At 35.9% G+C, this 27,402-nt stretch overlaps 1 protein-coding gene across 1 annotated transcript in view; it reads right to left on the bottom strand.

Annotated features, from left to right (window-relative positions):
• Positions 1-27,402, bottom strand: part of Nup153 (nucleoporin 153) — a gene marked incomplete at its 3' end in the record, with an annotated part of 66,099 nt that overhangs the window by 14,967 nt on the left and 23,730 nt on the right. The window contains exons 6-13 of the mRNA XM_023712055.1: positions 15,796-15,912; positions 15,662-15,700; positions 15,520-15,573; positions 11,195-11,244; positions 10,821-10,947; positions 5,037-5,174; positions 4,122-4,220; positions 2,241-2,325 (exon numbers count right to left, since the gene is read on the bottom strand). Coding sequence (XP_023567823.1) covers positions 2,241-2,325; positions 4,122-4,220; positions 5,037-5,174; positions 10,821-10,947; positions 11,195-11,244; positions 15,520-15,573; positions 15,662-15,700; positions 15,796-15,912 — 709 coding nt within the window. The remainder of the gene's footprint in view (positions 1-2,240; positions 2,326-4,121; positions 4,221-5,036; positions 5,175-10,820; positions 10,948-11,194; positions 11,245-15,519; positions 15,574-15,661; positions 15,701-15,795; positions 15,913-27,402) is intronic.

The raw sequence follows: 27,402 nt of genomic DNA, 5'->3' as shown, positions 1-27,402 counted from the left end.
ATACAACTGTCCTGGTAGATTTCAATAACCCACTATCACAAAAATATCACCCCCACAAAAAAATCAACATCGGAGTAACAACTGAACCAACCTTGTAAACAAATGGACTTAGTAGATGTCTACAGAGAATTCCACCCCACCACATCAGAATATACATTCTTCTCAGCTGCACACGGGGCGCATTCTTCAAATTAGACCACATACTACCTCACAGAACGTGCTCAAGTAAATGCAAAGGAACTGAAATTATCTCATGCATCTTGTAAGACCACAAAGCAACAGAATTGGAAATCAATGGCAAAAGAAACCACAACCACTTCATAAACACACAGAAATTGAACAGCACCCACCTGAACAACCAATGGGTCTCAGAAGAAATTAAAGAAGAAATTAGTTTCTGCAGTTAAAATAATAACAATGCAACATACCGGAACTTATGGGACACGATGAAAGCAGTCCTAAGAGGGAAATTTATAGCAGTGAATACCCAAATCAGGAAAATAAGCGCACGTGCAAACAACAACTTAACGGTGAACCTCAAACTTCTAGGAAAAGAGCAGGCTAAGCCAAATGCTCATCACGGAGGAAAATACAAAGATCACAGAGAAATTAACACATTAGAGACTAAGAAAACAATACCAAGAATCAATAAATCCAAGAGTTGGTTCTTCAATAAAAGATTAAGTAAAAAGGACAAACCCTTAACCAACCTTATCAAAAAAAAAAGACTCAATTCCACGCAATTAGGAATGAAATGGGTGAAATCACAAGAGACTGCAGAAATCTAGACCATCACCTATCCCGAATGCTTTGAAAACTTGTATTCAAATAACACGGAAAATGCAGAAGAAATGGACATATTCCTAGACACATACGAATTACCAGAACTGAATCAAGCAGTCATAAAACTCTAAGTAAGTCAGTATCTATCAATGAACTCCAAGATATAATTAGAACAACAACAAAGAAAAACCCCAGGCCCTGATGGAATAATTGCTGAATTATACAAGAAACTTAAGAGAAGACCTAACACCACTACTTCACAAACTCTTTAATGAAGCTGAAAGGCAAGCAAAAATCCTAAATTCATTCCTGGAAGCAAGCACTACCCTGATACCAAAACTCAAGAAGGACCCAACTAAAAAAGAGAACTACAGGCCAGTGGTTATTATCAAGAAATCAACCAGTAACAAAGGCTGCAGGGGTTGCAGGGCAGGGGTGGAGGTTGGGGGTGGGGGCGGGGGCGAGGAGACACGTCTCCACTGTTGGTGGGAGTATAGACTGGTGCAACCACTGTGGACATCAGTGTGGAGACTCCTCAAAAAACTAGGACTGGAGGCCCCATTTGACCTAGCTATACCCCTTCCTTATGAGTAACTTCCCAGAACAATTAAAAACATACTTGCACCCATTTTTATAACAGCACAATTTGTAATAGCTGGATCTTAGAAGCAACTCAACCAAGGAAGGAATGGATAAAAAAAGACGTACTCTTTTTCTATAACTGAATACTATTCAACCATAGACAATAAACTGGAGACTTTTATATGTAAATGGATACAACTCGAGACCAAACTCTTAAGTGAAATAAACGAGGTGCAAATGTGTAAACATCGTATTGTCCTCCTACTGTGAAACCAGGAAAGAGTAAGTAACAACCAAAATGTACAATACATATTGTGAAATGGAAAAAAATTTCAAAAGAGAAACTGATGGGGAAAATAGAAAAAAAGGGAAAATCAAAGAAAAAAAATTACATATACACACACACGATAATTAAAATAGTTATATTACTAATTTCTCTTAGTTTATTGAAAAGATAGGTTTGTGCTAGGATCATATGGACAATTAAATGCTGGGTAACAAAGTTAACAATACCCAATGTATTAATCATTGTTACTGTATTATTGTTTTCAAATTGTTTTTCTCTTTAAAATAAGTAAAATATACCAACCTTAAAATTTGAGACTTCATTTATAACAAATTTGCCACCTTAATTTTACCAAACAATGATGGTGGATACATTTGCTATTCTGACTACCTGCTCTAAAGCAAACTATAATTACTTTCTAGCTCTTGAAGATAATAGCATTATTAGAAGAATAGCAGCTTCTGGTTTTAACTAGTAACTAATTTAACGGAAGGAAAAGCATTTAAAAGATTTACTAAAGGTAAAAAACCAAGAATTTGAAGTATCTGCAATTGTGTTTTTGCAAAAACATGTGAAAATGCCTACTTACCTGAACTACTTATAATTGGTTCTGAAGTACTACTAGAGCCAGAAATTTCTGTTTTCGCAACAGGCATACTAAATGTAAATCTAATCTGTAAAGACCAAAGAACATCAATTTATTTTCAAATATAATGTAGTTTAATACAAGTAAAAAAATTTATTAAATTTCACTTATTTTTATGTGCTTGTTTGGTTTTTTTTGTGGAACCAGGGATTGAACTCAGGCCCTTGCGCTTGCCAGGGAAGCGCTTATTCCACTGAGCCATCTCCCCGGCTCCTAAATTTCACTTATTTTTAAGTAACAGTTTTTTGTATGTTACAATGACTATAATTGGAATTCTTAAGTTGGGTGCTGTGATGTTCTCCTGCAGTTCTGGCACCTGGGCAGTTAAAGCAAGAGGATCACATAAGCCCAAGAGTTTGAGATCAATTTAAGTAACTGAGCAAGATGCTACCTCAAAAAAAGTAGGTTGAGCCAGGCATAGTGGCTCACACCTATAATCTCAGCACTGAGGAGGCCGAAGCAGTTCAGACCAGTGTGAACTACATAGTGAGATCCTGTCTTTAAAAAACCAAACAAAATAACTTTTAAAAAAGCAAGTGGGGGAGGACAGTTACAGCTCAATAGTAGAGCTAATGCCTGGTATATATGAAGTCCAGACCCAGATTCAATATCTGGCATCACAAAATAATATATATTTTGGATTTTGGGGGCCAGCAAGATAGTTCAGCAGACTAAGTGCCTGTTTAGGCAAGCGCAGGGACCAGGATTTGATCCCCAGCACCACATTCCAAGCCAGCCCCATCTTCAGGTGTGCTGAGCTGACCACCGAGACTGGGCATGGTGGCGCACACTTGTAATCCCAGCACTGGGGAGGCTGAAAACAGGAGGATCACTATGAGTGCAAACTGCATAGTGAGACCCTGCACCAAATACATAAAAAGAACACTTGGGATTCTTATATTAAACAGCAAGCCATAGTGTCACAGTATTTTAATATTTTTTATCTCTCAAAACAGTACATAAAATGATAGCTGTATTACAAATGGCCCATTTTCAGTTTCTGAATGTTACTTTCTAACAAAAAAGTATGAGACTTTCAAGATAACTGATGGCAAGGAAGTTATATTTAATGAATATCACCTAGTTATGACAGAAAATTAGGGACAAAGTTAAAAGGGCAATGCATTAAAATAATCCATGTGTCAAATATGGGACAACTTCAATGTTAAACTTTATTCTTATTATTCAAATCATTTTCTGACCACTAAGAAACAAATCACATTGTATGACAACAGCCCATCATTTCTCAACATTCAAGATGATTCAAGAGACATACACATACAGTGTGATTTTAATGCATTAGGTCTTAAGTCTTTTACTGTATCTAGGACTAACAGAAATAAAACAGCAATTAATGGACATATGGGGATGACAGGAAAACATCTTAATACAGACTATATTAGTACTGCATTGTGTTAAATTTTTCTTGGGTACAGAGGTACCCAAGATGGCAAATGAATGTGTCTGTTCTTAGAGGAGATGTGAAGAAGCATTAAGTCAGTCATGGTAAAACTTTTATTAAAGCTTTAAATGGAAACACAAAGCCAGCTGAAGCACACATACCATAGATTTACCACCAGTGCCTTAAGCTAATCAGGTATCTGCACTTCAACTGTCAAATGATACAGGAGAAACTCTACATACACACACACGCACACACACAGTGAAGAATATGAGATTATTCACTTAAAAGTTTGCTGTACCCTGAATATTTTTTAAGTTGGCAGTAAGAATTGTTTCTTACTTCCAACAGCATAATAAATTGAGTAATACAGCTTGGCCTTGAAATCAATTAACATGAGATACTCCATGCTTGCTACTTACAGATGACGGCGATAGTACAACTGCCTCAGTAGATATTACAATTGGAGATGAAAATCTAAACACAGGGCTGTCTGTGTTGTTTGGAGAGGTCACTTGTACCTGTTTTATTCCCATAAAGAAATGATAAAAAGTTATTTAGAGAAAAAAATTCAATATATAAACAGACCTTAAGAAAATTATTTCAAAGAACTTAAAAGTATTCTTGTTCCTTTTAGATTTAACAGCCATTTTTTTTATTAACTTGTGGCAAAAATGAACAATAATTGCTACAAAACTGGGTACCTTTTGGGACAATATATAAAACCTTAGAAATGGACATTTATCTAAAGGAGAAAAATAATGTCTCAAGAGAAGATTCAAGATGTTAATCTAGGCTGGCCAAACATCTCAGCAGATTAAAGTGCCTCTAAGCAGGCCCAGGGGCTAGGGGTTCAATCCACCAGGCCTGCTGTACTGGCCCCGCCCCCAGGGTGCACTGAGACTACAATTGAGACTAGGCGTGGTAGCGCACACCTGTAATCCCAGCTCTTGGGAGGCTGTAAACAGGCAGAACACTATGAGTCCTATCTAGTAATGAGACCTTGAACACCCTATAAATCCTTCCTTAAAAAAATAAAATAATTTTTAAAAAGATGTTAATCCTACCTAAAAAATAAAACCTTGTACCAAGTCCTACCAAAACAAATTATCTTAGTGGAAATATTATTTGGAAACTTGCAATCATCTTTTTCTAATGTACTATATAAAGGCTAAATATTTCCACAATAATGCATATAAGACAGTTGTGCATTTTTGAAGAGTAAAACAATTTATTTCTCTACTATGCATTACTAATCACTTCTTTTGAAAAACACTGGATTTTCTAAAGGAAAGAATATGAACAAAAACCACTTCATTGACACATTGGCTCATTACCTTGTTTGTTAATGATTGAGAAGGACTAAAGGATGATGGACAGGAAGTTGTGATCTCAGGGGAACTAAAATTGAAGGTAGGCAGTGAAGAACTGGAGATTGGTAGAGATATTTTCGGTAATACTGGGATGTCCATTTCCTAAAACACAACACAGTTTATAATGATATTTTCTATTTTTCATATTATTCTATTTTCAGATAGAACTGATGAAGTTATAGATAAATTTAAAATAGGAAAAAGGTAGTACAGCACTATGCAATATTATAATATGGTCTTTTAAATTAAAAAAAAAAAATCTGAACTGAGAACCTAACTACTCTCAGCTCCAATTTTCCAACTGATACAAATGAAACAAGAAAATGTTTCTCAGTATCATACCTGTATCATTAATACAAAACATAAGTTATATATTATGTAGTTTTAACAACCCTCAAAAATCAATGAGTGGTGAAACACATTGGTTTTTAAACCATTAGACCAAAAACATCCCAAGTCTCCAGTGACTCAATGAGAAAAACAGTTCCACTTTAGTTAGTGTCACAGTAACTTATATTCAACCAATATTCTGGTTTAGTCTGGAAATCAGTCTGGAAAAAGTTATGATTGAAAGGAACATTAACAAATGCAAAGAGATAGAACTTAAAAGTAGACCAAGTGAAATATGAGCCAACACATCTGTAACCCCTGTACTTGGCAGCCTGAGGTACAAGGACTATCTTAGGTTCAAGACCAGCTAGGGCCACAAAGTGAGCTCAAGGTCAGCATAAACTGCATAAGGAGACTCTGTCTCAAAAAGACAAAAAAAAAATCCTTAATCCAACAATAACAGTAATTATGTTGAGTATATTAATTATAAATGGTTGCATTCCAATTAAAGGACAAGACTCAACTATATATACTATTTACTTAAGAGTTACTTTAAATACAGATAGGCTAAAAGTCAACGGATGAAAAAGATATACCCCTACAGCTAATAAGCATACAACTTCCTCTAACAAGAGTATAGTAGCTGTATCAATAACTAAGTAGATTTCAAGGTAAAGCACATTTCTGAAGATTTTTAAAGATATTTAATATTAAAAGGACAAATCATTAAGCAGTCATACAACTAATGTTAAGTTTAATGTTCTAATGAAGGTCTTAAATTACATGAAGCAATAACTGATATAATTAAGGAAGGAAAGATAAATCCAACAAATAAAAGTTCACAATTTTAATCATCACTTGGTAATTTAATGGACTAGTCATACTGCCGCCTCAAAAAAAAAAAAAAAGAGACTAAAAAACAAACATCTAAGAAATCCTAAATCCTAAAAGTCATCTTACTAACTAGCACAGCATTATATATACCCCCAAATATATAAGAAATCTACTCAAGATTATCAAGCATAACATACACTGGGCTACACTGAAAAATCAATACATTTCAAAGTATAAAATGTTGATTTCAATCTTTCTCTAAGTATAAAGTTAAATCAGAAATTAACAATCACCAAATATTTAGAGGTTAACTATATTTTTCACCCATGAGCTAAATAAAAAATTAGAAATCAGAAAAAAACATAAACCATCTAAAAGCAAACAAAAGACATTATTCTGCAGCCTGTGGTCAGGCAATGTATCTTTTTTTTTTTTTTCTATAAATCTTTACTCTGAAAAAGCACCACTATAATCTAAATTAAGTTTTGGTTCCCCTAATAAGTGATATTTTCCACAAATAACTTTCTTGCTTAGTATACATATTTTTTAGTACTCACTCCACTATTAGTCACTTTGAATATTATCATACTGATGTATATAAATAATTTGGTTTTTAAATTTCTTTTTTTTTTTTTTCCAGGCAATGTATCTTAAAATACAAAGAACAGTAAAACTCATATAAGAGAAAAACATGAGTTCAGACATAAAATTTGCAAAAACTGATCAAAACATACTATTAAGAAAATAGGGAAGCCATGAGAGAAAATAAACATATGCCTGACAAATACTTGTACCCAGAGTTCATTTGTATTGAATAAATTTGATAAAACTGTCACCTTTATATTTCCTATTATCTTATAAAAATTAACAAAAAGGCACACAATATTTAGTCATCATATATCTAAATAAATGAACTGATAAGTGGTAAATCAGCATATAGAAAAAATGAGAATAGTGGTTACCACTTGGTTAGAAGTAAAAGGAATGTACCGGGAAGGAACATAAATATACTTTCTGGGATGATGGATATGTTCAATGTTTCAGCAGGGGTCTGGGTTACACAGATATAACTATTTGTCAATGCATTAAATGATTAACCTAGGAATTTTACATTTCACCACACCAAATTTTTTTGCTAAATTTTAAAAAATGAAGATTTAATAATACTATATGTGTAAAGTATTTGAGGATAAAATGAACTGCTTTCAATTTGCTTTGAAATGTACAAAAAAAAAGTTGGATTATTTATTTGACAAAACAAATACAACTAATCCAAAGTGCTATGTATTATACATCACTGCACAATTACTTCAACATTTTTAATACTTGAAACATAATCAGTTTGGGATGAGAAAGACAATCAGAAGAAACATCTGGCCATTTATACAAGAAAATTTCTTCCCTCTCCAACCTCTAGCCTTATCTTCTTGCCTTCAGAACCCTTGAATCACCTGTATAACCCACTATCTCATAGGAATTCATTAAGCCATAAACTTAACCATAATGATTCTTTATATTACTGACCTTGAACTAATTCTGTAATTGGATTATCACCCCAAATTTTAATTTAAGAGAACGTAAGTGGGTTCAACTAATCTAGGAGAAAAGAAGCCAAAATTTCTACTAACTAGATGCATCTCATGTCTACTAACTATAGACATCGCAAATTTAACACACAAATCAAAATTTGATGACTTACTACATATTATCTTGGTCATACCTTTACATGAGTTCTCTTACATGAAATATACTGGTGCCCAGGAAGAAAAAGGAGCAAAGACAGAAACATGGCCTAATATATGGTGATTAAGTGGTGAATATCCCCTGGACAAAGTTCAGTACATTTATTCTTAGCCCAGATTAATATATAGGGAAACTGAAGAGGTGCAAAGAATAAAGCTGACCCACACAGCTATTAAGTGGTCAGCTTATATCTGACAGTAACAAACAGGTTTCTCCAAATTCAGACTCATTATATTCTGCTCATCTGTATTGTACCAATGACTTTTAATTATAAAAAAAATTGATAACACAGTCCAGGAAAAATGCCCTTTTTTTTCTCCTTCTGTATTTAGGGCAAGGTCAACAGGGTGTTCAGTGTCTCACTACGTAGATCAGACTTGTAGTGATTCTCCTGTTCACAGCCTCCCAAGTGCTGGGATAACAGGTGCACGCCACCAAGTCCAGCCTAAAAATGCCTTTTAATAAGTTCACTTACTTATATTTGGAATCTAAGATAAAGTAAAAACTAAAACACATTCTTACCATCTCACATTATAAAATAGACTATTTTAAATACAGGTATCTATTAACTTGTCTGTTTAGTGAACCAAAACACAGCAATTTCTATTAAGCAGTAACTGTCCTCAAAACATTATAAATTTATATTCTATCAAAAATGAACATCACATTTAACCTTTCCTGAAGGCCTATTAAAGTATAAAGAAAAATTTCAATCTTTTACCAAAAATTTTTACTGCCTATAACTTAACTAAGACACTAGTAGTCTGAACATACTTGATCTGTGAACAAAAAAACCCACTGCACTCAAAATAGTTACAGTACGTGGGCATGGTGGGCAACTATCCCATTAGCACAGTACCTCTTTCCTCAGAAATGTGGCGGCTATACTCCAATGTCAAAAAAAAACAAGGATGGAAAGAGTTGGGCGAGAGGCATCCTGGGATACAAAAGTGACAGTTGGCAGTTGGCCAGACTGGAGGGGGGTCGAGATGAAAGGAGGATGTGATAAAGTCAATGGGGGCTGGAGGAAGCACACCTCAAAGTTCTTCAGAGGGAATATACCACATCAGAACAAAAGTAGGGCTGGGAATACAGCTTAATGTCACAGCATCTGCCTGGGAAATGCAAAGTCCTGAATTTGATTCTCAGTACCAAAGGGGGGGAAAGAATAAATTAATACCTCCCACAAAAGAACCCAATACTGCAAGTCACACTAGATATCTGCATGACAACTAAAATTAAGTTACAGAGATCAACCTGAGGCTCTATAAGATCTTTCAAAAACTAAAACCGAAGAAAAATGAGCAAATCTCCATAACTTGTATCTATCAAATACCAATGTTTTCATCAAAGATAACCTTTACAAAGGGTAGAACTACCAGTATTACAGAAAATTTTAAAAACCTTACCAAAAAATAAGTATGCTACATTAATCAAATACCAAGTCCTTTATATATACTGTAGTGGCAAACCTACAGCACATGGATGCAGCCAGCTGCTTGTGATCAGTGAAAGCTCTGAAAGGCCCAGCATCACTGTAAACTATTTCTTTGGGGACAAGGGTACTGTGGGTCAAACCCAGGGCTTACTAACACATGCTAGGCAAGCATTCTGCCACTGAGCTACACATTTCCAGCTCAGGCAACCTATTTCTTAAATGTAATTAATAGTATACATTAAAAGCTTCAATAACAAAATGTATTGCTACAAAAAAATATACAATTGTAGGCATTAAGACAAACTGTCTTTCAAGATGGTAGAACACATGAAAACATTCCCTCCCTTCAGAACACTCCAGGAACAGAGAAACAAGCTAAGGCAAAGAGATAAGCCCCAAACAAGTGAGTAGACTGAGATTCTTAACATAATCTCAACTATCGTGGCAATGCAGACTGTGTGGCAGAAAACAAGAAACTTCCAGGAAGTCATGATTCTGCTATAGTAGATGCAAACTATTGCTAATTTGTAAATGGAAGGATTAAAAAAAAAAAAAAAGACAGAAAGCCCTTCCCTTTTTCAGATACCCACAAAATACAAACATGAAGAAATTTCTAGGACATCCAAAACTTTCTATTAAAATATGAGTTCACAGGCAAAAGAGATTTAGTGAGCTAAGTAGATCTTTAAAAAAAAAGGAAGCAGAGATCTAACTTGACTCAAATCATTTATTGAAAGGCCAACCTGAATTGCATAGTGAAATCCTGTCTCAAAAAGATTAAAAAAAAAAAAAAAAAAAAAAAGTACATCTACCAGTTGCAATTACCTACAATCCACTTATTCCATTCCTAGGTAACTATCCTAGAGAAAATGCTGCATATGGGCAGAAGGAAAAAGGTGCTTAAATATTCACCTTAACATGTACTAGAAATCAAACCAGATACTGATGGTAGAATGCATTAATTACAGTAAACCATCAGCTAGATAAATTGATAGCAATTAATCTGTAAGCTGAACTACAATTATCTTTCACAACATAAATTATAAGAAAAAATGCACAAAGGATAAACATGTATGACATGTATGATAAACATGTATGACAACATCAACCATTTAAAAGTGTAGAAACAAACTGCATGGTAATATCCCAAGAGTCAAATAATCAAAGGCATTTTTTTTTTATTTGAAGAATGATGATGTTTTCGTTTTCATTGTTAGTTATTGATACTCAAGAAATTTAAACTTCTCTATTGGTTTAGGGTTTTGGCACATACTTTGAAAAGTCTGTTTCAACAGCACATAAGTTCTTGCTCTAGGGCTTCCTAAAGTCCACTTACCCAGCTCTGCCCTTTAACAATTTCCTATTAAAGCTTTTACGAACCTCAAAAGTATTATATAACCTACCTCCTCTTCCTGAGGTTTAGAAGCAACAAAGCGTGTTCTCTCTCGCCTCATCTTGCCACCTCCACCACCTACTCCAGAAGATAAACCATTGGCTGCAGGAATACTGAAATTTGGGTATGAAAAGCCACTAGCAAATAAAAAGAAAAATCAAAACAAATTGATACATTATTTTGGCCCATAACTTGTTAATAACTAAATCCCTAAACAGCAGAACTGTTAACAAGAAAATATTCACTGAATGTAATTTTTTAAACTGACAAAGGTGCATGAAGTTTCTAGCTTTTACTTTCATTTCCCAAAAGGTTTTTGTAACTCTAACATGATCTTTACAAATTAAATACAAAGAAACTCAGCTGTTTGTAAAATAACATTACCTTTCTTGTTCTCTATTTTGTCTGAGTGTCACACTTTTTTCATATCCAGTCTACAAGAAAAAAATAGTAATTTTTAATACCATCCTTTCTCTGTATTTTAGTATCTGGAATCAGGAATTTGATGATTTTAGTTATTAAGGCCTAAAATTCATAATTTAGACCTTGCCTTATCCATGGTAACCAAAAGCTAGAGTGGAACTGTATATACAAAATAGTGTAACTGACAAGTTGGGAATATTCCTGTAAGCCAAACTACATAACAAGATCCTGTCTCAAAAATAAATCAGAGAAAATATAAACATTCTAACCAAAACTAAATGCAGAAAAGGAGTGTTTTCTTTCCTTCAGGACAACTGGTAACATCTAAGTAAAATCTGTAGATAAGTGTTGTAGTAACAGTAAATGTCTAAGTTCAAACATTGTTAGGCAACATGTAAAAGGATTTTTCATGTGTAGGACAGAGAAAAAGATAAAAGGGCTGAGGACAGAGGATCACTACAATACTATACCAAATAAATTTTGCAAGACACTACCAAATAAGTTTTTTGTTTTTTTAATTTTAAGTCCAAATGAGAAGTAAAACAAGTAAAGAGGAAAGGGAAAAAGGAAGAGATATGAAAAAATGGAAGGGAAGAGGCCAAGGAGATAGCTCAGTGCTTGCCTGGCAAGTGCAAGATCATAGTTCAATCCCTGGTACCACAAAAACAAAAGAAAAAAAAAAAAAGAAAGAAAGAAAGCTTTTGTAAATGAGGGGTACAGGTTGAAGTAAAGGGATGAGGATGGGAAAAATGCAGCAAAAAAATATATCAGGTACAAGTACAAATTCCCAATGATGAATAACTAAACTGTACTAATGAACTCAGAAAAATAAGGAAAAATATTTGTTTTAAAATCTACCATATCCTTAGAACTTCCTAGATAATATTCCCTGACAACTAATTTGGCTTCTTCTCCCACTTTAATCCATGTTAACTTTATTTCCCCTAAATTGGCTGTTTTATTTACTCTTTGGTCATTTTCTATCCAGATGGTATTATTCTTTTAAATTTATATTTATTTTTTCTGTATTTAGGACAGCATTTTCAGGGTCTACAGGGTCTCACTACATAGATCAGATTCAGTGATTCTACTTATCTTCAGCCTCCCAAGCGCTGAGACTACAGGTGTACTACAGGTGCACACCACCATGCCCAGTCTCAATTGCCTTCTCAGCACACCCTGGGAGTGGGGATGGCACGGCACACTGGGGATCGAACCCCAGCCTCTGCACTCTGCCTAAGCAGGCGCCTTAGTCCACTGAGCTATCAGGCCGGCCCAGTTGGTATTCTTGATTTGTAGATATTTTTTTTTTTTGTGGCCAGCTCAGCCCACTCTGGGGGTGGGGCTGGCGTGGCATGTGGTACTGAGGATAAAACCACAGTCCCTACACTTTGCCTAAGTTTGCCTAAGCAGGCACTTTAGACTGCTGAGCTATCTCTCCAGCCCAATTTATAGCTATTCTAATATGGATATCATCTTTGCCTATATAAATGTTGCATTTTTCTTAAACTTTGTAAATAGACTAGGAATTAGATGATGTAGTATTAAAGAATTAACATTTATCTCACAGTTGAGATTATACAGAAGCGTTTAAATGCATGCCAAACTACTTGGGGGGGGGTCAAAGTCATGGTATCTGAAACCTATTGTCATGTAGTGTATCAATACAAACAAGACATAAGGATAAAACAATGCCAAGATTAATCTAGCCATGAATATATACTGTTTACTAGCAAACACTAATTTATGATTTGACCAGGATAAAAGCTGTTTTAGAGACATACTAATTCATAATCACTAATTATGAAGCATTATATGTATTATTCCTAGACTATAATGTTAAGAATAGTTGTACTGTATTTTTACTCATTCCCATCAATATTCAAAGACTGATAAAAATAAACACATACTCACATTGTCTTTTTTATCTATTCTCTGATTAGTCTTCCTTAATTCCCCAGTTGGGGTCAGAGATGGCTTAAAATAAACAGTTCTATTTGTTGCTATGGATATTGGCTTTGGGGTCATAAGTCTCTGAACAGGGGGATGCTGAGAGTCCACCTTATAAGTAAACAGAAATTGAAGACATTTTCAAATATTTAACAATGACACATAAAACTAATTGACCATAGCTAAAGTGACCTAGACACCATGAGTACTTCTGAGATACTCAGTAGATGCAAATAAACACTAACTGGAAAAACTATAGAAAACTAGGGACCAGGGAGATGGCTCAGTGGAATAAGCGCTTCCCTGGCAAGTGCAAGTGCCTGAGTTCAATCCCTGGTTCCACCAAAAAAAAAAAAAAACAAACTATAGAAAACTAACAATAATGGAATGAAAGATACGTTTATATGCACAAATGTACATATAAAATTCTAAATCTTTCACAGATCAATTTTATTCCAAATTTAATGACTTTTTAATACATGTATATACATTTGCACACACAAAACTGAACTAAGCAATACATAAAGCAGTTACATTGTACGATTTTACTGGAATTCTCAGTTTCTAAAACACTAAGACTGGGCGTGGTGACGTGCACCTGGTTTTCTCACATTTTCCTCAAATTATTGTCTATATTTTCCTTATGAAATTAAGATATTTTTGGCCAGAAATAAGTTTTGAAATATAGGGAACATCTTGTGAGTTGTTTTCCCCTATTGTTACTTAAGATACAAAACAAAGCACAACTACTACATTTTAACCAATAAAATACTGTTAAGACTCATTCAGGAAAAAAGGAATTTTACTGTCTAAGTATAGTACACAAGTGTCTCGCTAACAGTCCTTTGCTACAGTGAAAGAGTAAAAATCCTGCTGTAAGATCACTATGAGGCCAAACCGCCTAGGAGTACAGAGATTATTATGCTATGAATGGAGTATTTTCACTGAGCAGCAGCTATGAACAGCACTGGTTTCCAGGGCAAAACCTCTATATATTTACTAGCTCTTCCTTAAAATTTTCTCATAAATGTGATATTACAACTCAATGAGACAGTGAATTTCACAGACTATTTATATATGTGAAACATGAACTACAATACTGCATTTTAGCCTTTCCTTCTCTAGCACCCAATAATAAACTTTTATTTAAATATATTGAACCAAGCCAGCCAAATAGCTCAGCGGATTAAAGCGCCCAGGCCAGGGGTTCAATCCCCGGGGTGCACTGCAACAGCAATTGAGACTGGGCGTGGTGGCGTGCACCTGTAATCCCACTCTTGAGAGGCTATAAACAGGCGGATCACTACAAGTCCAATCTAGTAGTAAGACCCTGAGCACCCTGTAGACCATTCCCAAAAAATTAACAAATAAATATATTGAACCACTAGTAAGACTTCTTGTACTATTTCAAGTCAGGTTCTTACAAAACTGGCCTCAAACTTGGACTCCTCCTGCCTCAGCATTCCAATCAGCTGGGACCACAGGCCTGTACCACCATATTCAGCTCCCGTTAATTAAAAATTTTTACTGACAATAAGCACATGCTTAAACTTTTAGTACTTTTGTAAGTCTGATATAAAGGAGATCTGAGAAAAGGCTTAAATTAATCCCATGACAGCTTCAATAAAGTATTTACGGCCCAGTAACAAACATCCAGGTAATTCTAAAAATTGGAAAGCAACATTCTAAGAAAAAAATTCAGGGGCCAGGGAGATAGCTCAGTAGAATAAATGCTTGCCTGGCAAGCGTAAGGGCCTGAGTTCAATCCCCAGTTCCACCAAAAAAAAAAAAAAAAAAGAGGAGAGGAAAAAATTCAATCTTAGCTTTCTTCTATGCAACAATTTTAGTAGCAATAATTCAAATATTTCTCTTTCCCACAGTATCCTCGAAAATGCACTAATAAGAGTACCAAGATATTTGTATATTTTATTAGCTCTAGTAACCTAGAATTATTTTGGCTAGCTGATAAAACAGGTACCAAATTGCAATTCTATTACACAAAACAGATTTCATGTCATCTAATGTTTACAAGATAATTAGGTTCAATGAAAGTTTCAATTCACTGAACATCTAATTACTAAACATTTCAAACTTTGCTCACTACTTTATTGATCAAAAAGAAAGAGCAAGCTATAAAAACTACCAAGAACCTGAAGATGAAAATCCCAAATCACAAAAAAATAATGAATGGGTAGCTGTCACAACATTTATATCCAAGTAAAACAAGCTTATTTTTGAACATATTCCCTAATGACTATAAACAAAAGCCAATTATTGCATTTACTAATTTTAAATACAAGAAAATTGCTGATGCATACTTTGAGTAACTGTCTTACCTTTTGTCTTTTGCCCCAAAAATCTGTGGTATCCATCCCACTCCTATCAAGAGGCTGAGAAAAGTAAAACACTAAGTATTACAATACACATGAAACTCAAAAATACGACTCCATCAAGTTATAGGCTTGAACATCAACTTACAGAATTCAGAGAAGAAACAGATGGAATTCTTTTCACATCCTGTTAAGTAACAAAATTTATTTTTGTAAAAATACTTTCCACTGAATTCAAACTTCCTTACACTTCTACATGTAATTATGATTTTAAAAGCTTACCGCTAAAGGGCTTGACATCTTCTCTAAGGATTGCAATATTCGCCGAGCTGTGGAACTGGTCACACCGTAAGACTGTGTGTTAAGCTGCTTAGCTTTCATCTGTTTTCTGACTGGTGCCTACAAAGAAAACTCCACATCATTTGTTGTGGTGTAAACTTGAAGGCACATATGCCTATGCAATGAAACTATGTACAAAATAGGATGGCTATCCAAACAAAAGCAAGATTAGTGTATTGGCTGCTACCTATCTCTGGAAAGCATCATTAAAAGTTTTGTTATTTTTTTTCTTCCAAGTGCCTTCATTAACAAATTCAAATCTCTGCCTAAGGAATTGCTTTTATAACCAGAAGTGATCCGATGGCATATACTCCTAATAAAGACCTGTCTTTTTGTCTTACATAGTAGTAGAAATGAGACAACTGGTAAAAAAGTCCCTCAACACTTAAACCAAAGAACATTAAATTAATTAAAAATGAATTTAACAAGAGTAAATTCTTAGATAGCTAAGAGGAGAGACTGTAGATTTCAAATTAAATTTAACATTTATTTTTGTGGTACCAGGGATTGAACTTAGGCCTGAGCTACCTCCCTGGCCCTCAAATTTAACATTTTGATAATAGTATCTTGTTCCTCAAATGTTAATAAAAAGAATGTTTTAAAATACTCAGGCTAGGGCTGGTGAGATGGCTCAGTGGTCTAAAGCACCTACTTAGAACAAACTTAGCAAACACAGGGACCACTGTTCAATCCCCCAGCACCACATGCCAGCCAGCCCCGCCCCCTGGTGGGCTGAGCTGGCCACACACACACACACACACAAATAAATAAATAAATAAATAAATAAATTTTTTAAAAAAAATTAAAATAAAATAAAATACTCAGGCTAGGGGGCCTGGGAGATGGCTCAGTGGAATAAGTGCTTCCCTGGCAAGTGCAAGGGCCTGAGTTCAATCCCCGGTTCTGGGAAAAAAAAAAAAAAAAAAAAAAAAAACCTCAGGCTAGGGCCAGGGAGATAGCTTAGTAGAATAAGCACTTGCCTGACAAGCGCAAGGCCAAGTTCAATCCCCAGTTCCACCCAAAAAAAAAAAAAAAAAAAAAAAAAAAAACCCTCAGGATATCTTTCAATAAAAGACTAACTTTTTTAAAAATGAAATTAGAAAATAACATATCAACAAAATCTCATAAAGATCTAATGAGTATTTTTTAATACACAAATGTTTAAAATTCCAACAAAAACATCTCTTTTGCTTAAGAATACATTATAGCCAGGCATGGTAGCGCACACCTGTAGATCCAGACTCATGAGGCAGAGGCAAGAGGATCACTGTGTGTATAAGGCCAGCTTGGGCTCCATAGTGAATATAAGGCCAGTCTGAAATGCATAGGGAAACCTTACCTCAAAAGAAAAGAAAGCATTATAATATTCTAATAACCAAGTGTATAATACAGAACCAAGTAATCTGAAAATGAATATAAGAATATCACAACCAAATAATAATTCAGTTTTTATAAAAGTGGAATCTTACTATCTCAAATGAATATTAAAATTTCAGTACTTTTAGAACAGCTACAATATTCTACTTGTTGGGGCTGGGGAGATGGCTCAGTAGAATAAGCGCTTCCCTGGCAAGCACAAGGGTCTGAGTTCAATCTCCAGTTCTGCCAAAAAGAAAAAAAAAACCAATATTCTACTTGTTTTATTAAAATTATGATGCTCATTAAGGGTTATTTTTCTAGCTAAAAGCTTTGACAAACATGAGAAAACTAAAAATATCCATCAGGAATATACAACAGCCTGTCCTTTCACTAAATTCCATTATCTTTTTAGGCCTCAGCTCACTTACAAATAAAAATGGAATGGAAGCCAGGTCTATAATATGACTCCTAGCTCTAACTCTCCAAGCAAAAAATAGCAAACTATCCCACGCCTGCCAAGTTCAAAACTGTAGATATAGTTCAGTAGCAAAGCACTTGCCTAGAAAACTGAAACCTTCCACATGGCTGACACTGACAAAGGTTCTACAATCTGGGTATAGGATCTCAGGATAAATCCTGAGGGGATTTCACTGACCTTCTCAGACCCAAAAGCTACAACTCTTGTTGCATAGGTCCTGCTTTACCTTGGTCTTAACCATCTAGTAGAAAAGTATGAAGATGAAATATAGGAAGTAAAGCCATGTTGTTATGTTGAGCTTTGGGGGACTCAGGTCAATAATTTCTGACATTGCCAGTTAAACAGAAGACCCAATGCTATTATGGGCTACTGAACTCTTTTAGACTATTTTGCTGAGTTTACACACCTATAATATTCAATAACGGAACTTAGAAAAAAAGGGGTATACAGATGAATGTCCATTTTGTATCTGTGTATTCAAAGTGGTTAGGACAGATATATAGTTACATTCTCTTAACGAATAGAATGATTTGTTCTAATGGTGTTTGTAAATAGGATCTCAAGTCCACATCTTATACAGCAATTAACCACTAAGAAGAATATATGCAGTGTGTTAGTTATTGAAACTGTACTACCGATTTGATTTGAAACTGTCTCATTGCTATCTGTTTATCAATAAAATTTTGAAAAACAATTTAAAAAAGAAAAAAGAAAACTGAAACCTGCTAGGTTTGACTCCTAGAACCATAAAAGTTGAAAAAACAAAGAAAAAAATTCAGTATCACTAATAAATATTTCAAAGCCTTGGTTTAAAAATTGTCAAGGCTAAGACTTGGTCTTAGAACCCCCCCCCAAAAAAAAAGGTAGCAAGAACATATTTAAGAACTGTTCTAAGCATTAGAGGCTTTCAACATCTTAGTTCAGCATCTCAGATATGCCATAGAAAAGTTTTGAAAGAATATATTAGAAGTTTGCTGCATAATACCAGTATCTAGGCAACACTTTCTCTTGTAAAAAATATGGCCCTCATAAATATACTCAGAAATAAGTTTCAAAATTACTGCCACCAGGCATGGTGGTACATCTCCCTAATGCCAGCACTGTCAGTTCAACTTAGCCAGGGATATGTAGCAAGTTCAAGGACAGGCAGCTTAAAGAACTTAGTAAAACCCTACCTTGCCCATTGCCCCCATCACTGTCAGTTACATAAGAATGCTCCAAATAGGAAATCAAGCGACTGCCTTAAAAATAAAACTAACACATCAAATATACTAATTTTAAATACTTCCTATGCTTTGTCTTAGACTGTCATTGTATATACAATAATCTGTCATCTTTAAAATGTCAATGGAGGCCAAGAAGATGGCTCAGTGGCCTAAGTGCCTGCCTGGCAAGCGTAAGGTCCCGAGTTCAATCCCTGCTGCTGCCAAAAAAAAAAAAAAAAAAAAAAAAAAAGTCAATGGGGTCAGGAGATAGCCTTGCAAGTGCAAGGTCCTGAGTTTGATCCCTGGTACCACAACAACAACAATAATAAAAAAATGTCAATGTGTATATGGTGACACACACTGCAATCCCAGCACTTTAGGGGGCTAAAGGAAGAAGACCACACAACCTATGAAACTCAGGGAAATCTTCTCTCAAAATTTTTAAAAAGCCAGGGTTCAGTCCAGAGTGCCACCACCATAAATCTTTTTTTAAAAGTCAAAAACTTAAATATAAAATAAAAACACCAAAGTAACATACAACAAAATATAATTTTTATACTCATCAAGAAAATGGGAGGCCAGCAAGATAGCTCAGCAGTCTAAAGAGCCTGCTTAGGCAAGCTCAGACAGGTGCAGGGGAGCACAGTTCCGATTCCCTGGCACATGCACGCCGGCGCCACCCTCGGTAGGCTGAGCTGGACAAAAGAAAATGGGGTAAAATTCCAAAGGTGAAGCTGTATGCAGGAGAGAAAGAATCTCTCCTAGTGCTGCCTTTCAGATGCTGGAATATAAAATACGGAAGACCAGGAGGGAAATAAGGTTTCTGGACTTAGGAAGCAAGTGAGGCAAGAACTGAAGCCCACGGAGAATGAAGAAAGTTCAATGAAAAAGAAAGAAGGTCCCCAAAGGTGTCTTCTCCCTAAGATGGGAAACACTGAGAGAAGCAATTCAGACCTACAGACACATGCTGAGTGCTGGAGACACCGAAGGCCCCATGGAGACACAGAAAGGACTACACAAGCTGGCAATGAGTGCTGACGTCTCAGTCACCCCACATGAAAGAGCCTTGAAGAGGGGCCTGCTTATCTCAGAACTCAAGAGTAGCTCCCAGCTGGGTTCAGGCTAGAAGATGATGAGCTGACAGCTGCAGGGAACCAGAGGGTACAGGCTCACTGAGATTATTGACTATGTCCTCAAAAAGGTAGGTGCTAGGGGTAATCAACATGGAAGGACCTTGTCTCCACACGTTGTTTACCAGTGACAGTAGAGATAAAACTGGAAGAGGATATCTTTTTTTCTCTCTTGTTGGTATTTTACTGTTTCTTGTTTTTTGTTTTGGTGGAACGGGGGATTGAACTCAGACCCTTTCACTTGCCAGGGAAGAGCTTATTCTATTGAGCCATCACCCCAGCCTCGTTTTTGTTCTTTTTGCTGTTTCATTTTTCCCCTGTGCATGTGGTGTCTAGGCTCTTCGTGGTTCTCTTCTATTCTTCTCTTTAGCACTTTTCTCTCCAGTCTTCTGCTGCAGTTTACCAAAATTATGATGATCCCTCCTTGTCTTGTGGCGTTACTCTTAATCGCTTCCTCTTCATCCACATCTCTTTTCTCCCTAACCCATTTTAAATTTTAACCCCCTAAGAGAAAAACTGACATATTAAAGACCTATACACTGCACATATTTTTCTGGTTTTAGATTTTCTTATATAGCCACAAATGTGGCACATACAGTTAAATGTGGCAAATTAATGGTTACTTCAGTTTGTCATTTTGTAGGCTGTGTTTTATTTCATCCTCATTGGTACCAATATAGCCAACAGTGGCATAATTATTCTAACCAGCTGTTCTTCCTAGTATACCAATACTGTGTTGACTAAGGGTTACAGAAAACACTATAAGCACAATGAAAAAGAACCAGGTGATCAGCCAAACAGGCAACAACTTCCCATCCCAAACACACTGAAGAGGTATGATCTTACAGGAGACTCAGAAATCAAACACAGGCAACACCTGGAAGATAACTAGGAGAAGCAGTCACATCCTACAGGTTCTAAATACGAGCCATAAAGCAACTCACTATACATGTTTAGAAGCATTACAACAGGAACTAAACTAAGCATAAAAGGGAAAGAGGGGGAGGGAGAAGAGAAAAGAAAAGGGGGAGAAAGGGAGAGGGGCAGACTGGGAGGGGAAGGGGCAGAAAGTGGGAAAGAGGAACAGAGAGACAGACAGACAGAGAGAGACACACACACACACACAAACAGAGACAGAGACACCGACAGACAGAGACAGAGAGACCAACAGACCTACCAACCAACAAACTAAACAAGGTGCAAATCACCAAAGGAAAACTTGGGGTACTGAGGAGGAAAAATCCAAAAACCACCCATCTAGCCTCTAAAGTGGCAACAACAACAACAACAAAGCAACTGAATGCTGCTCCAGAAAATACCAAATCAGAAATAACTTCTCAGATAAATGCACAGATGGTGTCCACAAAGACTAACATGCTTAGTGATTCTAGAGCAGATACAGACAAAAAACTAGAGGGGCTTGAGAAAATTATGGAAGCCATGAATGCCCAGCACAGGAAACAACTGGAATATGTAAGGCAGAGTTGAGTAGATTCCCAGAATAAAAATTTCATTGAAAGTATTTGACGCACATTAAACCAATTTGAGGACAGGATCTCAAGTATAGGAGACAAGCTTGCAGTTAGTGAGCACGAAAAGATTTCTTAAAAATAGCAAGGCATCATGAGAAACCAATGGTGCAGCTGCAAGATGAGACAGGCAGGGGTACTTTAAGATCAACTAGAATCAAGGAAAAAGCAGGAGATCGCACAAATGATACTTAAAAACTGTACACAGATTTCAAGGCTGAAAACTTCCCTGTGCAGAAAAAGAACCTGACATACAGAAAGTGAGGCATGGATCAAAAAGCACAATCCAACAACACACTGTATACAAGAAACACATTCAACTGAAAAAGAAATTCATACCCTGCAAGTCAAAGGATGGAAAAACTGTATGTGCCAGGAAGCCAGAAAAAAGCAGCAAAGAAATTGCAGGCAAAGAAAATTTCAAGCCAAGACTAATTAAGAAAGAAAAAGGTCACTACATCCTTGTAAAACGGACAATGCAAGAGGAAGAGATAACAAGCATAAATACATATGCAACAAATGCCAGTGCATCCAACCATATAAAACAAATAGTAATGGACATGAAAAAATCACATAAGCACTAATACATACAACTGTCCTGGCAGATTTCAATAACCCACTATCACAAAAATATCACCCCCACAAAAAAATCAACATCGGAGTAACAACTGAACCAACCTTGTAAACAAATGGACTTAGTAGATGTCTACAGAGAATTCCACCCCACCACATCAGAATATACATTCTTCTCAGCTGCACACGGGGCGCGTTCTTCAAATTAGACCACATACTACCTCACAGAACGTGCTCAAGTAAATGCAAAGGAACTGAAATTATCTCATGCATCTTGTAAGACCACAAAGCAACAGAATTGGAAATCAATGGCAAAAGAAACCACAACCACTTCATAAACACACAGAAATTGAACAGCACCCACCTGAACAACCAATGGGTCTCAGAAGAAATTAAAGAAGAAATTAGTTTCTGCAGTTAAAATAATAACAATGCAACATACCGGAACTTATGGGACACGATGAAAGCAGTCCTAAGAGGGAAATTTATAGCAGTGAATACCCAAATCAGGAAAATAAGCGCACGTGCAAACAACAACTTAACGGTGAACCTCAAACTTCTAGGAAAAGAGCAGGCTAAGCCAAATGCTCATCACGGAGGAAAATACAAAGATCACAGAGAAATTAACACATTAGAGACTAAGAAAACAATACCAAGAATCAATAAATCCAAGAGTTGGTTCTTCAATAAAAGATTAAGTAAAAAGGACAAACCCTTAACCAACCTTATCAAAAAAAAAAGACTCAATTCCACGCAATTAGGAATGAAATGGGTGAAATCACAAGAGACTGCAGAAATCTAGACCATCACCTATCCCGAATGCTTTGAAAACTTGTATTCAAATAACACGGAAAATGCAGAAGAAATGGACATATTCCTAGACACATACGAATTACCAGAACTGAATCAAGCAGTCATAAAACTCTAAGTAAGTCAGTATCTATCAATGAACTCCAAGATATAATTAGAACAACAACAAAGAAAAACCCCAGGCCCTGATGGAATAATTGCTGAATTATACAAGAAACTTAAGAGAAGACCTAACACCACTACTTCACAAACTCTTTAATGAAGCTGAAAGGCAAGCAAAAATCCTAAATTCATTCCTGGAAGCAAGCACTACCCTGATACCAAAACTCAAGAAGGACCCAACTAAAAAAGAGAACTACAGGCCAGTGGTTATTATCAAGAAATCAACCAGTAACAAAGGCTGCAGGGGTTGCAGGGCAGGGGTGGAGGTTGGGGGTGGGGGCGGGGGCGAGGAGACACGTCTCCACTGTTGGTGGGAGTATAGACTGGTGCAACCACTGTGGACATCAGTGTGGAGACTCCTCAAAAAACTAGGACTGGAGGCCCCATTTGACCTAGCTATACCCCTTCCTTATGAGTAACTTCCCAGAACAATTAAAAACATACTTGCACCCATTTTTATAACAGCACAATTTGTAATAGCTGGATCTTAGAAGCAACTCAACCAAGGAAGGAATGGATAAAAAAAGACGTACTCTTTTTCTATAACTGAATACTATTCAACCATAGACAATAAACTGGAGACTTTTATATGTAAATGGATACAACTCGAGACCAAACTCTTAAGTGAAATAAACGAGGTGCAAATGTGTAAACATCGTATTGTCCTCCTACTGTGAAACCAGGAAAGAGTAAGTAACAACCAAAATGTATAATACCAGACCGGGGAGATGGCTCAGTAGAATAAGCCCCCTTGGAAAGCGCAAGGGCCTGAGTTCAAATCCAGTTCCACAAAAAAAAAAAAAAAAAAAAAATCAGACTTGTTTGTGTAAACCTCATATTGCGTCCCTAGTGTAAGAAACTGAAAAAAAAAAAAAAAAAAAAAATGTACAATACATACTGTAAAATGGAAAGAAACTTCAAAAGTAAAGAGAGGGCCAAGGAGATGACTCAGTAGAATAAGCACTTTCCTGGCAAGCACAAGGGCCTGAGTTCAATCCCTGGTTCTGCCAAAAAAAAAAAGGGAAAGAGAACTCAATGGGCGAATACAAAAAAAGGAAAAGCTAAAGGATATAAAATATGTGTGGGTGTACACATATACATACATATATACGTTAGTTAAGCTATACTATCAATTTCTTAAGTTTACTGAAAAGATAGGTTTTGCGCTAGTATTATCTGGATAATTAAATGCTGGTATCTTGTACTTTGGGTAATTTAAAGATAACAATACTGAATGGATTAACTTTTGCTTCCTTCCTAGTATACTATGTTACCTTCCTAGTATAATGTATGGGAATTTTGCGGAAGGTTTTTCCTATAACATTTTTATGGTAGGATAAATGACAGAATGATGCAATTCACCTTAAGTTGATTATTTCTTTTCTTTTTTTCTTTTGAGACAGGGTTGGACTATGCAGTTCAGGATGACCTAGACCTCTGTTTGCTAGACTACCCTCAAACTCACAGCGATCCCCTTCGCAGTCTCCTGGAGTAATGGGATGACAGGCATCACCACCACATCCAAGTGTATTATTTCTTTAAAAGTTACTTAATTTCCAAGTCTTCATAACTGATATAAATATGCTGACTCTGTTTATTGACCTCTATCTTAAAGACTAGTTATATTTACTTATTAGCACTGGTAGAAAAAAATTTTTTTTTCCTTTTGGGGAAATGAAGACAAGCAGTCTGACTAGAAATTTTATTTCCAAATTATATATATCCTGTTTCTTTTCTGTACCTAATGCACTGGATAGTATCTACATCATGATGTTAAATACATACTTCTTTCTTAAATTTTTGGTACCAGGGAAGCTAAGCCTCAATGTTTCTTTGCTGGATGATTTTTTTTTTTTTTCTGGATGATATTTTAACTATGAATTCAATTTATTGTGCAGATACAAACTATTCAGGCAACCTATTCATTAATATCAATAACAAAGTACACAAAATTTTTTCAAAGTTCAAGATCTATATGCTACGTACTATTCATGAAATAAAGCTTAAAAACACCTAAAGTAAGAAATATACCATATTTATGGATTATAAGATTGAGTTTGTTAAGATGACCATTTTCACACTGATCTTTAGACTCAATGCAATACCAATCAAAATGCCAACTGCATTTCTCAACCAGCAGACTGATTCTAAAATTTTGTGGAAAATCTAGGAAATGTACAAAAGCCAAAACAAGACAAAAGAAGCTGGAAAACTCACATTACCTGATTTTAACAGTCAGTAAGTAGTGCTGGTATAAACACTGACATTGGTCGAGGGAAAAGAACAGAAAATCCAGAAATAAAACCAGCTATGAGGTCAGTTAGTTTACAACAGAGGTATGAAGAGGTATTTCAAGGGAGGCTTTAACAAATGGTACTAGAACTGTTCTTCCACATACAAAACAAATGAGCACTGACCCAACCTCATCCTACATACAAAACTTAAATGAAATCACAGACCCAAATTAAAAGTCTAAAGCAAAGAAACTTCTAAAAGAAAATACAGAAGACAATCTCTGTGACACTAGGTTAGGCCCAACTGCCCTAAATATGATAGCAAAAGCATGAAATTAAAAAAAAACTATACTATATTCCTAAGAGGTAAAAAATACTCAAGACACTGTTAAGCTAGAGAATGAGAAAATATCTCTAAAATACACATATATTATAAAGGACTTGTACCACAAAAGATGAACTGTCAAAATTCATCAATAAGCAAACAATTCAATTTAAAGATGGTAGGGTATAGGAAATGTGGGAAAAGATGAGGTGAGAGAGGTGAGGCATGACTGCTTCTTAATGATGCCCACCCTCGAGTGCCTCACAGCTCAGCTACAATGTAATGACAACTAAATAATCAAAAATAAAACAACCATGACATAAGTATATTTAGAAGAAAAGTTGTGCGGGTGTGTATAAAGCTAAATGTTACTTTCCTGTAGTAACAAATTTCCAAAGTTGAAAAAAGAAAAACATCAAACTGTTTCAAAATTTGGAGGTTAAAGCACAGAAAAACCTGCTAACAGAGTTGAAAATAGCTGCATTCCAGGTAGAACCCATGAGTTGGGACGACTACTCATCTTTTCTTCCTTTCCTCTTCTCTCTCATGAGACAGGGTCTTCCTGTCCTGCCCCTGCTGAACCTAAACTCCTGGCCTCAAGGGATCCCTCCTGCTCCAGTCTTCCAAGTAGCTGGGACTAACAGCATGTGCCACCACACTCAATTAGTTTTCATTATAATATGCTTTCTAGTATAGCCCAATTTTCTACAATGTGTACATAAACTATTTTAATATAAATTAAAGTAGTTGTTACTATAAAAATGAACCCTCTGAGTGTAAGTTATTTATAACCAAGAATTCTTTTAAAAAGAAGTATCACTAAACTATTGAAGATCTACTGTGGCTGGCAACTGATACTTGATTTCCCTCACAGGAAGACATTTTCAGAAGAAACTTCACAATTTGCTTGCTCGGTTCAGGGAGATCACAAATGGGAGTTCATCACGCTAAGTACATCTGAGACAAACTGCAGAGGTAGCAGCACTTAGCTGAACAGTTACCTGCTGGCCATTTCAATGGCATCCTTATTGGGTGCAGGGATGAGGAAGCAGACTGATGGCACCATTGCTTCATTCCCTGTGGGGCTGATCACCTTCCATTTGGTCCGCTGAGAGTTGTCTTCCAGCACACACTCATCATTCTTGCAAATAGTGATCTGAAGGGACAAAGTCACAAGTTATTGCTCATGGAGAAGCCAACTTATTATTATCTGCTACCTGATCCAAAGGCTATGAAATTCTTAAGGAAAGAACCTCTGTTTAAGAAAAGATCTGCATTACTTTAGTGAGAGTTTCTAATTTTTAAATATAAAACACATCAAATAAAACAAGGAAATATAAATGTTAATGTTTATATTAAATTACCATTACAGGTGAAATAACTGAGTATATGAAGTATGAGGAGACTATAAATACCTCAAAAGCCAGTGTGGTGCTATACACCTGTAATCTTAGCATTTGAGAGGCTGAGACAGGGGGAACTGCCATGAGTTTGAGGCCAGCCTGGGCTATACAGTGAGTTGAAGCCCAATCTGAAGTACATTAACAAGACCCAGTTCCAAAATAAAACAAAACACCCAATCAACGAACCAAAGAAAATGAAAACCTCAAGAGGACTCTATCCCAAAAACTATCAGAATAAAAAGTAAGGGGTGGGCTGGTGAGATGGCTCAGTGGTCTAAAGCACCTACTTAGAACAAGCTTAGCAAAGCACAGGGACCGCGGTTCAATCCCCCAGCACCACAT

The sequence above is a fragment of the Octodon degus genome, unplaced genomic scaffold (assembly GCF_000260255.1).
Source record: "Octodon degus isolate 3935 unplaced genomic scaffold, OctDeg1.0 scaffold00023, whole genome shotgun sequence".
NCBI lineage: Eukaryota > Metazoa > Chordata > Mammalia > Rodentia > Octodontidae > Octodon > Octodon degus.
The sequence above is the reverse complement of the archived record's forward strand: the minus strand, read 5'-3'. Positions and strand labels throughout refer to the sequence as shown.